The sequence below is a fragment of the Hippocampus guttulatus genome, chromosome 13 (genome assembly GCF_054856545.1).
Source record: "Hippocampus guttulatus isolate MCC_2025c chromosome 13, RoL_Hgut_1.0, whole genome shotgun sequence".
NCBI lineage: Eukaryota > Metazoa > Chordata > Actinopteri > Syngnathiformes > Syngnathidae > Hippocampus > Hippocampus guttulatus.
The window spans coordinates 19,554,048-19,567,758 of NC_141273.1; the positions used below are offsets into that span (position 1 = coordinate 19,554,048).

Sequence of the window (13,711 nt, forward strand, 5' to 3'; positions counted from 1 at the left end):
TCAAATCAATGAAAAGTTGCCTCAGTGCAACTCTTGCAGTAAGATTCCCGGTATATTGTAAAAACTAACACCTCTGGATAGATCCGTGCAGTAGAGGTCAAGGAGTTCCTTGTCTTTTGTGCTCCCTCTAGTGAATTTTCGCCGGCTCCGACGCTTAGCATGTCCATGAAGATACAATCAGATAAAACATGGTATATGGCAATAATGAGCCAACTAAGTGGAACTAAGACGGTTGGTCAACTAGAAAGTTTGCTAAACAAAAGAAAAGAAAACAAGTATTCATTTGTTACACTTACATGGTCTGTCCAGCAAATGAAGGTTAATGTAACTGTATCAATGATGCGGCATAGTATCTTCGGCAACTAAGCGGTAATGGTGGCACTGCTTCAGGCAGAGCTTGGATGTACTAGACAACATTGCACGTTATATTGATTTACAATGGAGAGAAAAACATTGAACAAAGTACGTTCCTTGAAAATTGGTTTTACTACCATATATGGTGAATTGTATTTTTCCTGTGGATAGCAGTTTTATTGCAATGTATCTTTAACTTTTAAATAATTTGTCTTATTTTAAATCAGGAACAAAATACATTGAGATGAAAAAAAAATCAACATATATCAAAATTGACTGATCTGAATTACATTTCAGCCTTATCGCCCAGCCCGAAATTCAACTTCATTCAATGGTTTGTAACTTTACACCTTCAGCACATTGTGCACTTTATTGTTTCCTTTTCTGTAGTATGAGGAGCCCATTCGAACCCTGGACCTGAAGGCATGCTCTGCAGTCCAGTTTGACTACTCTCAAGAAAGAATCAACTGTTTCTGGTAAGAGGTTAAATTTGGCATGGTGATCGTTCAGTCAGTATGTCCATGGATAGTTTCTGCTTGTATCTTTTTTTAGTACAAAATATAAGTGCAGACCTTAGTTACTGTTTGAAGAAATAATACTGTCTACCCCTCGCGGGATTTCCCTTTGAAGATGCTCTACAGCAGTGGTCCCCAACCATGTTTGTCACAGACCAGTTGAGACAAGTACATGCTGTTCACAGACCGGCGAACACTATTGTTCATTGCTTTTAAATGGACAGTTTTAAAGCACTGGTACTGACAACAAAGATAGTTACAGAGTAATTAAACATTTCATGAACATAGATTTTTTTTCATTCATCTTTAACAGTGTCATTCTACTGTCGAACAAATGTAGAATAAAGAAACAGTAAACTACTGTGAAATGAACTAACCATGAATAATAAATACGCCTGAGAATGTAAACATAATAATACTTAAGTTATGATCCTACATGCGGTGTCAGTATCATTGCTAGTTGCAAACGTGACTGAATAATAGACAGCAAGATTGATTGCCACAAAAATTGAAAATACAGTAATGCATCAAAAGAGAAAATCACAAAATAAATTCTAAAATAAATAATAACATTGTAAGCATGGAGCCATCTTGAGGTCGACATATAACCCTAATGACCATATACACAAGGCGCACCGGATTTTAAGGCGCGCCGTGAACTTTTAAGAAAATAGAAGACTTTTCGGTGCGACTTATAGTGCGGTGGATCGGAAAATGGATGGATGGAATATACCAACAGCGACCACAGCTTCAATGGCTTCTCTTTTTCCCATGACGGGAAGTGGTCAGTTTGAATTGTCACATTTTTTGGTAGAGGTCATTTGGACACGTTCCCCATTATTCCCTCACGAAACAACATTCGGAAGTGCCCAGTGAGCTCTCTGAGTACATACAGAGTACAGTTTTTAACAATATGGCGCTTTCGTTCCCTTCGAAAGGTAGTGGACTCAAAAAGCTGGAAACTCGAAACTACTACAGTAAGTATTCCCACCTATGGACTTCTGTCAAATGAAAATTCCCTCACCCGGAATAAAAACCTCTGCATTAAAGTTTTGACTACCATATTACATTAACGATCAATTCATAAAAACGGAACCCGGAAGCCATATGGAAACCCGCAGTCGCGCAAACTCAAGCTAGTCCTGCTCGATACGATGGAATAACTGTGCCCGCGCTGCTATTTACTGGCTCCAAAACGGCAACATGTAAGTTTTGTACTTTTGTTTGCTTGTTTATTGTTTATTGAACATATATATATATATATATATATATATATATATATTGATATAGTAATAAATAACAGTAATAAATTGACAGAAAATAAGGTAAGTAAAATAATAAAAAGGAAAAAGAAAACAGTCATCATACAACACAATTATTTGTTCAAAGGAGTAGGAAGAAGTAAAAAAACATATCTAGTCCTACCCCAAGTTATGTATTCATATATAAATAGATTATTTTTATGTCAATCAGAAAAGAAATAAAGAAGTCGCCATAAAGGCTCATGCTTTTACCCTTAATTGTGCTATATTTATCTATTTTTACAACTTTTGGTTTGTATCGGGATTATGTACATACACACCATAGCACTTTTATATGTCGATTTTCTCTTGTATTCATAAGGGATATTGCAGAACATTACTCCATTTATCAGCTTAATTCTGATTTATTATTACATTTAATCAATGTTTCGAATTTATCACCTTAACTCTGATTGATGTACCGTATTTTCCGCACGAGAAGACGCACTGGATTATGAGGCGCACCTTCAATGAATGGCAAATTTATAACATTTTTTCATACATTAGACGCTTCGTATTAAAAGGCACAATCTACAATGCCTCCACTAGATAGTGCTATGCTCCTTCCATTCAACTCGAGAGGTGTCCGTTCAACTTGAGAGGCGTTCATGACCGGTTCTGAAAAATGTAAATTAACTATTACTGTACTGTATGAAACTACGAAAATTGAAAATAATGCATCAAAACAGAAAATCAAGCGAATAAATCACAAAATAAATTCTATAGGGGGATATAGAATTTATTTTGTGATTTCCTCACTTGATTTTCTTCATGGTTTCATTGAAGTAATAATTAATTTACGTTTTTCGGAGGCGGCCATGAACGCCTCTCGAGTGGAACGGAAGAAAAGGCACGGAAATGGACAAAGACGTACAGTACTTGCTCAGACTGTGAAAACCATTGATAAAGTCTGCGTTTAAAAAAAAAATAAAACCAAAACCACAGCTCTCCTTTTTTTAACAAACACAGGTGTGTTTTTTGTCCGTCTCCTTCCCTTCTTTTCTTCCGGTCAACTCGAGAGGCATTCATGACCGCCTCCGAATAATGCGTTGGCATTTCCTTTAGCGTAGCTCCAACATTACGATCAGATAAGATAAGAAAACCTTTAATAGTCTCACAATGGAGAAATTCCCACTTCACAGCAACAAAGTTATGAAAGGAAGAAGTAGAAGAACAAAATTAATAGGAGCTGCTGGAAAGGCAGCCACTCTCGCGGCGCCATCTTGAAGTCAAAATAACACAACAAGATGTCAGTCGTAGTTATTTATTCCTTTGTTGTGTATTCACAAATGATGAAATCACAATATAAATTATTTAGGGGGAGGCTATAGAATTTATTTTGTGATATCCTCGCTTGCTTTTCAGTTTTGATGTATTATTTTCAGTTTTTGTAGTTTCATTGATTTATTGTAATGTTAGTTTACGTTTTTTCGGAGGCGGTCTTGAACGCCTCTCGAGTCGAACGGAAGAAGGCACGGAGACAGACAAAGACGTACCTGTGTTTGTTGAGACAGTTTTAAAAAATTAACACCACAGCTCTCCTTTTTTCGGAGCGAACTTATTTAATAAAGCAGCGACACAGTTCACTGAACCAACAGCAATTTATAACATTGGAAGCATGTCTCCAGGAAGGAGCCATCTTGGAGTCGACGTTATACTGTAATGACCATACAAAAGATGCACCGGATTTTAAGGCGCTCGGTGAGCTTTTAAGAAAATTGAAGACTTTTTGGTGCGCCCTATAGTGCGGAAAATACCGTAGTTTTTTTGGACTATTCTTTTGAATTTGTTTTTGAACTCAGAAAGCGATTTACTTATTTTCAGGTCCGTTTCAAAATTGTTCCACAGATTAACACATATGACAGATACACTTCTTTGCTTGATGTTAATTCTTGTTTTGGATTTTTTTGTATAGGTTAATACGTCTAAAATCAGGGGTGCCCATTACGTCGATCCTGATCTACCGGTCGATCTAGGACTCGTCCCAATTAGATCCGAAAAGTGTAGAGGAGAAAAAAAACAAAACAAAAACATTTGTGTGTCTTTGTACATGTTAGTAATATACTTTTGTGTTAATGCACACTGCACCCTAATCATCCTATCAGTCTCATTTTCCCAAAGAAAGATTTTAAAAATAAAATAAAATAAAGCAGGTAAATCTTTAACCTACGGTGGCGCGTGACCCCGTCGGCGGAAGTTGTTAGCGCTCAGCAGTCTGCAATTGCAGCTTGTGATCAGAGCTGTTGCGCTATATCTTTGATCGTCATTATTCTCATTCAGAGTTTGCTTCGTGTACAATTTACCGAGGGCACGGGCAAAGAATAGGAATCTAGAGGGCTGAGGGAAGCACTTTAAAACAGTACGTGTCAGCTACGATAGTCAAGAGGCTGCAAAAGTGCGTCGTTTGCTTCCGTGTTTGGCTTCTCATCATGGCGCGCGTGCGTGCGCGCGTGTGTGTGCGTGCGTGCGCGGTAAGGGGTTAAGTGAGTAAGGTTAAGTGACAAATTATTCCTGGCAAACCAGTTTTTTAATTTGTTTAATTCATTTTCCACGGTTGTCAGGAGCTGTTTCAGATTTTCTCCAGAGAAGCAAAAAGTTGTATCATCCGCAAATAGGACACATTTAAATTGTTTTGAAACCTTGCAGATATCATTTATATATAAGATGAATAGTTTTTGACCAAGCACAGAAACCCGAGGAACTCCCATGAGTGATTTTCAGTTGATTAGATTTTTTTATTGTTGAACGGCACATACATACTGATATCTTTTATCTAAATAACTTTGTATCCAACTTTTTATCTAATGCCACATCTCTCTAATGTATTCAATAATATACTAAGAGCTATCATGTCAAAAGCTTTTTTTAGATCCAGAAAAATCCCAACAGTAAATTCTTTGTTGTCGATAATAGTGGCTATTTTTTTTATCCTGGACAGAAGAGGATAGTTCGAGCGTGTTTTTTTTCCCCCTCTCCCTACCTTGTGGTTTCCTTTCTGAACTCTGACTGTAAATTTCCCCATTGCGGGACAAATAAAGGATATCTTATTGCTTCCACAAACTCAATTACTGCCATTGAGGTGGTCTGTTTTTTCCCTGAAGCCATATTGATTTTCACTTAACAGCACATGTTTCTGTATAAATGTATCAAGTCTGCTTGAGAATTGTTTTTCTAATATTTTTGAGGATTGTGGTAATAGTTGGTCTATAATTTGTAAACAAATGTCTTTCTCCACTTTTATAAATTGGAATAACTTCAGCAATTTTCATTTTTGATGGAAAGATACCAGCTTTGAATGACAGGTTGCATATATATATGTGAAAGGTCACACTACAAATTCTATAATCTGTTTTATTATTGTCATATCAATATTAAAGAAATCAGTTGACTTTTTATGTTTAAATGTTCTTTTAATATTTGATACTTCTTCATGATTTACAGCAGTAAGGAACATTGTGGAAGAGGTTTTTTTCCCACATATCTATCCATTTCAAACAAGTTTATTGGATTAGGAATTTGTTTTGCTAGGTTACTGCCGATATTGACAAAATACTCATTAAATTCAGTTGGTATTTCTGCAGTTTTTTCAATAATAGTATTTTTGTCTTTAATAAATACTCTGGATAATCCACTTTTTTAGGACTATTTCTTATTATTTGATTAAATATTTTACATATTTCTTGCGTGTTGCTTTTATTCTGCTCTAATAGTGCATGATAATGGTCTCTCTTATTAATCTTATAATATTTACTAATTTATTTTTATAGGTCCTGTGTTTTATTTCTGCCTCTTTAGTTCTCAATTTTATAAACAATTTATATAAATAGATTTTCTTTTTAAATGTGTTTTCTATGCCTTTTGCTATCCATGGCTTACTTGGGTCCTTGTACTTTTTGGAGACTTTAGTTGATGGAAAATGTTTATCATATAAGGAGATTATGTTTGACTGAAATGCATCAAACGCTGTATTTGGGTCTTCGTTTGAGTAGACCTCGGTCCAGTTTTGTTTTTCTAGGTCTTGCTTAAAAGCATTGATGGAGCGTTGGATTCTTAGTCTTATTTCTTATATGTGAGTTGTTGACTTTGTTTTTCTATCAAAATAATTATGAAAAACTGCAAAGACAGGTAGATGGTCACTTAGATCAGTAATGAGAAGTCCACTTTCCATTTTACGTTCAATCTTATTTATAAATATGTTATTTATTAATGTGGTCGTGTCAACTGTTATTCTACTAGGTTTCAGGATTACTGGGAAGACTGTTGCTTTACATAGTATTTATTAAGTCAGTTGTTTTTTTATGTCCATTTGGGTTGAATAAGTCAATGTTAAAGTCACCACGCATTTTTCGTGTTTTCTTATCGTTGGACTAGCTGAGCAGATCTGTTAGTTTTTTTATTGAATGTGTCAATACATGATCCTGGTGTCCTATAGATGCAACTTATGATGACATTTGATGCCTTTTTATGATGTATTTCAATAGTTACACATTCCATTAGGTTTTCGATTGTGCTTGTCAATCTCTCAATTTTACTGCATTTAAGTGCTTTGTCTACATATATTGCAATCCCCCCTTCTTTTTTGTTTTCCCTATTTGTTGCAAACATTTCATATCCTTCTATTTTCATTTCACTGTTTTTTTCATCGTCAAGCCAAGTTTCTGATATGGCAATTATTTTAAATTTATTGAATTTAGTCAAGTATTCTTTGATTTTTGTGAAGTTTGTATAGAAACCTCTACTGTTTAAATGTATTTCTGAAAGTGCATTTTCCAATTCTACATTAGTGTTGAATTGTTCGTCCGTGTAATAGTCAGAGTTTGTTACGCTGTGTTTGTTCTTGAAATTATTGTCCGGGTCCAAATTGTTCTCAGGGTCGAATGGCTTGTGGTCAGCACCATTAAAGGGTTGGAAATCCATGTTTTTGGTATGTGAATTTCCTGCTTCAGTCGAGTCAGAGTTTTTGTCGTCAGGTGGTGAACAGTTTTCAGCTGACGACAAAAACTCTGATTAATGAGAAGTAACTCTCTTGGCATGACTTTAACTGGAATCGCAAATGATTTTCTCTTTCGTTAATTTACATTTACGTCCTGTAGATCGTGGCATCCAAACAAAATGGTAATGACCGAGGAAGAGAGAGTGGAATGCATCCGATTGGCTGCTCAGAGTAAATTGCTTGTGGCTCAACAGACAGTCGAGTAAACGAACGTTTCCTGGAATGCCTAACCTATTATCGTGCTAAAAAACTTCTGCTAACTGGACCGCTAATTAGAGAGAAGGTGAGTTCCATAGCACAAACAATGGGCATAGAGGACTTTGAAGTGTCCGGTGACTGGCTTTAAAAGTTGGTTGCACGATATCAACTGAGCAATGCTGTCTTGTGTGGTGGTCGAGGGGAGGTCAAGTTAGAGACAGTGAATGGGTGGATAGTCTGTTACTCGTCTCATTTTGTAGCAAATAGTCCTAATTTTGTGGTGTGTGTTGTTATACTGTATTTTGTTCATATACATGTGCTGAATGCTGCCGTTATTGTGTTCTGAACAGTTTTTGGACCATGTATTTTTGCATTTTATTGCTTGTGTTGTTACACACGGATTTTTTTTAAACATATTTGCATGTTCAGAAAGGACATGGACCATCGTCGTTTCCATCATAAGGAAATTCTGTTATAAGGAAAGATTGGACAACGCAAATATGCCTCCTTACTGGACAATACTTATCTGTACAGTAAATATTCTGTGGTACAGAATCATGTTTGCGGTGTCCAATCCTTCCTTATAAAATAATTTCCTTATGTGGGAATTGAGCATGGTACGTGTCCTTTATGAACACGCAAGTATGTGGACAAAATACACATGTAACAACTCAAGCAATGAAATGCAAAAATATATGCTCCTAACACTGTTTATAACACAAAAGCTGCAATGCAGTATAACAAACTTAGGACTATTTGCTCTACAATGAGACGAGTAACAGACAGGGTGGCTTTTCTGTCCACGATCTCACTGTCTCTAACTCGACCTCCCCTCGATCGACACCCAAGAAAGCGTTGCTCATCTGATGTCATGCAATGAACTTTTAAAATCAGCCACGGGACATTTTGTAGTCCTCGATGGCCATAGCGCGATGGAACTCACCTTCACTCTAATTAGTGCTCCAGATTGCGTCAGGTTTTTAGCATGACAACAAGTAAAGCATTACAGGAAACGCTTGTTTATTTGACTGTCCATTGAGCCACAAGCAATTTACTTTGAGCAGCTAATCGGCAGCCAATTCCACTCTATCTTCCACGGATCTAGCTACAGTATCTACACACATAGATATTGAGGTCCCCTCTTGGCCAATCGGAGGCCAGGATGATGCTCGGTAAGCTAATGGCAGAGCAGCTATGAGTATGTTGCGTTTAGGAAACTTAGAGCTGTGAACGAAATAAAAATCGTTCACTATTCCAGTAAAACTAATGCTAATAGAGTCATTTACATGTCGCCGTTTTGTATCCAATGAGAGTAAATAGCGGCGTGGTCAGATTTATTCCGTAGTATCGAGCGGGACTTGCTTGTTTTTGCGCCACTGCGTGCCTCTGTATGGCTTCCAGGTTCCGGGTAGTGGAAATTCCATTGTTATGAATTGATTGTTAATGTAACATCGTTGTCAAAATTTTAATGCATAGGTTTTTAGTCCGTGTGAAGGAATTTCCGTTTGAAAGAACTCTGTAGATGGGAATATTCACTGTACTACGATTACTACTTATTTACTACTACAATTACTACTTATTTATAACTGTGTGCATAGCAATTGTTAACACTGTATATTGAGTGATTTCAAAACGACTACTATAGGCAATGAAAATGTCATTCTTGAGCAGGGGGTGGGCAACCTTAAATACTCAAAGGAGGCATTTCAGGCCGAACCGACCACCACCAAACATTCAGACCCAACCGTTTGCCAGTGCGAGTGGCACTGGAGGGAAGGTGGCTGAAATGTCTTCCCAAGGACACAACAACACAATGAGTCAGACAGAGTGGGATTCGAACAGCGGAACCTCTGTTACTGCACAACCCGTTCGAATCTTGTTGCCGGTTGCCAAACTTGTCTTGTGTCGCAAATTTTATTTGAACGAAGAAAAAAAGAGTCTTATTTTAATGTTACGAGAGTACCATAATCCTCAATACAGTGATCCCTCACTTATCGTGGTAAATATACCGGGACCACCCGCGAAAGATGGTTTACTACGCATGTTTGTTCGTGTGTGTGTGGCTGGGGGAGGTGCACGAGAGAGAGAGAGAGAGAGAGAGGGGGGGGGGGGGGCTAGTTTGGCTTGGACAAAAAAAGCAGCACGTTTCTCCGCCTCCTTAATGTCTAATCATAAACACATCGGCAGCTTGCTGCGGGATAGCTGGACAGCAGCTCGCTGGAGGCTCATGGAGTCTCCACTGTCAGAGCTGCCTCAAGGCAATGCTGATGAATGTTAATTACTGTGTAAGGTTTATAATTAAAGATGTCAGTAAATATGTGTACTGTTATAGTCTGTCTCAAATATGTAAAGTCTAAATACTGTTTACATATTTTAAACATGTTGGTACCCACAAACCCACATGGGTTTCAGAGAGTAACCCACGTAGTCAGACACAAGGGAGGATGCTGGGCGGGGCTGCACAGCCAATCAGCTCACGGGATAAATCCACTCAATGCTGTCATTGGTCGACGTCGTGCTGGGAACCAATCAAGTACATGCGCAAAACCTTTGGGTCATTAGGCATTTTTTTCTGAATGCAGTACTTTGGGTAAAAAAAACACATGGAGTGAGGCCATGATAATTGAAGCTCAATACAGCGAGGGATCACTGTACTTAGTTTTCTAAAGCCACATAGAGCCAGAGCAGCTCACAGACCCCTCAACAAAATTCCAATTTTTATTCATCTATCCATCCATTTTCTGATCCGCTTATCCTCATGAGTTGCGGATGTGCTGAAGCCCATTTGAGCTGACTTCGGGTAGTAGGCAGGGTATACCCTGAACTGAGTGGCAGTGAATCACAGCAGTCATACTCACACCGAGGGACAATTTGGATTGCCCAATCAACTTGCTAACCAGTTCTTAATCGAAGGTGATAGTTGGGGGGAAAAAATACCACAGTACATAACATAAACTCTTACAGAAAATTAACAATATGAGGCCTGTGAATGCCTGGCAACCATCAAAAGGTACACACCTTTTTTTCTGTTGGACCCTACCTAAACAGTATTAGCAATGGGTGGATGTTTTTTGCCCCACAAGGAAATATTGATTTTTTTTTAAGAACAATGGGTGGCAATTGTGACCTGTAGATGTGAAAAAGCAACTGCTCCAACTTTGAGCCCAACTGCCTGTCATGGACATCTTGTCATATTCTTTCAATGTTTGAAATTATGTCCTGTACTTTTTGCTTGAACCAAATATATATTGCCTCCACAGTCTTGTGTTTCCCGAGAGAACATTTTATCTCTGTGCAAAGACTGGTGTGGAGGCAGATGAGTGGATCAAGATTCTCAGATGGAAATTGGTGAGCTTTTCTATGCTTCGTGTTGCACACCGTGCTGTGAGGAACTACTTGACGACCTCCCCTGTATTGGTGCAGTTCTCAGACCGAAACATGCAGTCTAAAAAATACCACAGCACTTTCGGAGCCTCAATTGAGTATTAGGGGGAAGTTGTACCAAAGTTTATGAATACGTTTAAGGAAGTTCTAGTGTCTGATAGAGCATTTGCACTACCATCAGCACAAAACATTTGAAAAGTCATGTCTTGCAAATGTCCCTTGCGCAAAGTTTAACCAAAAATCTTTTTTTTTTCAACTTGTTGCTTGAGTCACTGTCCCTCAAAAGGGATTTCACCTTTTTTTTCCTAGTCCCAGGCACATAAATGTCAATGAGAGTGACCAGATTGGAACATCACTGCAGAACACTCCAAAGTGAAGTGGGGACACTCTTCCTTCATTAAACTGACTGCGAGGCCATGATATCATATTTTGTGACAACATCTTATTAAGATTGCCCTAATAATATTCTTTGATTTTGCTTAAAGATGATAGGTCTAAATCAGGTATGTCCAGCTGTGGTCCTCATGGGCCGCTGTCATACCTGTTTTCATTCGCTCCAACACACAGCTGCAACACACCTGAATCAAAGGATCAGCTCAACAGCAAGCTCTGAGGAAGCATGAGAACGATCCTCATCAGCTATGTTGCAGCAGGGACAGATAGAAAACAGGCAGAACAGCGCTGGCATTGGGCACCGAGTTTGAACACACCTGTCTTAAATCATTATTTAAGACAAGAATAATTATACACAATAGTAGTTACTCATGTCATGGCACTACATCAACAGGTTGATATTTCTCCTTTAACAGGGACCTTTGAGATATACATTTATGATGGTTCATTGTGTTTATGTTTCTGGTGTGTATTATCCACCTATCCATGATCTTGTGAAACCAAAATAAAGAAAAACCAGTGTGAAATGGCAAGGCCATGATTTTTGTATTTTCTGTGCTTCGAAAGCGGACGTTTCATCACTTAGAATTTTGTCCACAGTCATGAGGATATCACGGGGCATAAAGAAAAAAATGTTTGTTAATTTATAGGGTTTTAATAAACAAATGAACAACTTTAATGTAAAGCATATAAATATAAATGAAAAACTCAGTGACGGAAAAAGAATGTTGGAAAGCAATTAGGTGTTGTGCCACACCCCACTCCCACTGTCATTGAATTTATTAGGGGGAAAAAATATAGCTCATACTTTGCAAAAAAACTTTCATAAATGCAGGAATAGCTCATCAACACTTCCAGCCAACCCCACAAACAGCGTAGTCCAATCATTGATTTGTTTAATGCTAGCCAGAATAATTTGATTTTGACCTCAATATCTTCCTCTGAAGTACAGTATAAAAGGCCTTGTCAAGAAGGGACTATAGAAAGTCTGCTGCTCCATACCAAATTGTGCCACATTTCCCTTGAAACTGCAGCTAACTTGATTGCTGGCACTGTCTTCTCCATCATTAATCTCATACAGTGGTTCTCTTGCAAAGTCATGGAAAACTGCAATTGTTCTCCCACTTCTAAAAAGTGTGGACCCTTCGGACTGAGGCAATTATTGTGCAATCTAGATTCCGATCTGTCTTGGCTAAATTGTTGGAGTCTTCCATAGATGTGTAACAAAAACATTTCTTAACTGATAACTCTATTTTGAATCCCGCTCAACCTGGCGCCCTGTCTCCATTGCTCCTCTCCCTCTACACGAACGATTGCACCTCAACACACCTAGCCGTCAAACTCGTAAAGTTCACAGACAACACCACAGTCATCGCGCTCATCAAAAGGGGTGTTCATACAGCAACTTTTACTCCGGTGTAGCACCAGGGCTGCCCCCTGTAGAGCATTCATATGTACAAAGTTATACCGGTGTAGCCCCTGAAAACAGCTTAAACTGGATCAAATTTAACCCTGCTCAGCAGGTGGTTTAAAAACTTGCTGCGGAGTAAATGCTAGTTTGCGGGGCAGCACCGATATAAAATGGGACGTGTGAACGCTACAGGGGTAGACTCGCTACTGAAGATATCACCTATATATGTTATATGTTTAGCTTAAAACTTTGTATCATAGACAGGTCGACTTTGACACTAGTCTCTGTGCTGAACATCTGCTGAAGTACTTGAAACAAAGAATGTAGTGTGAAGTTTAGATTCTATTTTCACTTGGTTAATTAACAGCCCCCCGAGGGTTTTCTTGCCTCCTCCACCTCGTAAAAGTCCCTGAAGGCTCTCAAGTGCCTTCGAAGAGGAACCCTAATCTCAAGATTTGTGGACCAGCAGATATGGTCTGTACTTTGTCAAAATGCCAAGATCGAACTGCATTGACCTTTCTTTGTTTCAGATTTTTACATGAGGGGAAGGACTGCCTGCCCCTAATTAATATAATTAACATACTATGCCTATATGTACGTGTGACTGTAGTTGCTCGTGGCTTCCTGATGAAATCTGAGACTCACAGGAGCCCGAATCGATTCGTGTTGTGCCCTGAACGTTCAGTAAAACAAGAACAAATAAGGGAATAAGGAAAAAGGGAAAGGAAAAACTCGTCTTCAGGGAGGTTGTCTCGTTCTGTTAAGAATCCTAGAGACTAGAATTCCTCGAGGAAGACAAGTTGATTTTAAGACTGATCTTATTTTAGGCGGGGTTGTTTCGTTCTGTCAAGAATCTTAAAAACAGGAATTCCTCAAATTTAATAAGATCATAAAGAGAATACAGGAGAATTCACTTGTACAGAGATTTGCGAATACAGAGGTTCGCGAATAAAGAGGTTCATGAGTCAGAAGTTCGTGGACAACGAAGTTCACGGATATTAAATACTGCAGTTCGCGAATAAAAGGGTTCCCGGGAAAAAGAATAAAGGGAGTCACACATTTCAATTTACAGCAAAAGGAAGGGCGAGATTGATAGGGAAAGAATTGACCTCCATTTGTGTGACGTTAATTAAATAAATAAGGCCGCGAAGAAAATAAAAAG

At 38.3% G+C, this 13,711-nt stretch overlaps 1 protein-coding gene across 7 annotated transcripts in view; it reads left to right on the forward strand.

Annotated features, from left to right (window-relative positions):
• The window catches only part of dapp1 (dual adaptor of phosphotyrosine and 3-phosphoinositides), a 37,772-nt gene extending 26,096 nt beyond the window's left edge, over window positions 1-11,676 (forward strand). For 5 of the 7 annotated variants that reach the window (XM_086126878.1, XM_086126884.1, XM_086126883.1 and 2 more), the window contains 2 exons: window positions 745-830; window positions 10,622-11,676. In XM_086126878.1, the coding sequence (XP_085983004.1) occupies window positions 745-830; window positions 10,622-10,850 (315 nt within the window). In that variant the 3' untranslated portion in view covers window positions 10,851-11,676. Of the gene's footprint in view, window positions 1-744; window positions 831-984; window positions 7,087-10,621 lie in introns of those variants that run through there. The other 2 variants (XM_086126879.1, XM_086126881.1) reach the window with 2 other exon arrangements.
• The last annotated feature ends 2,035 nt before the right edge of the window (window positions 11,677-13,711 follow it).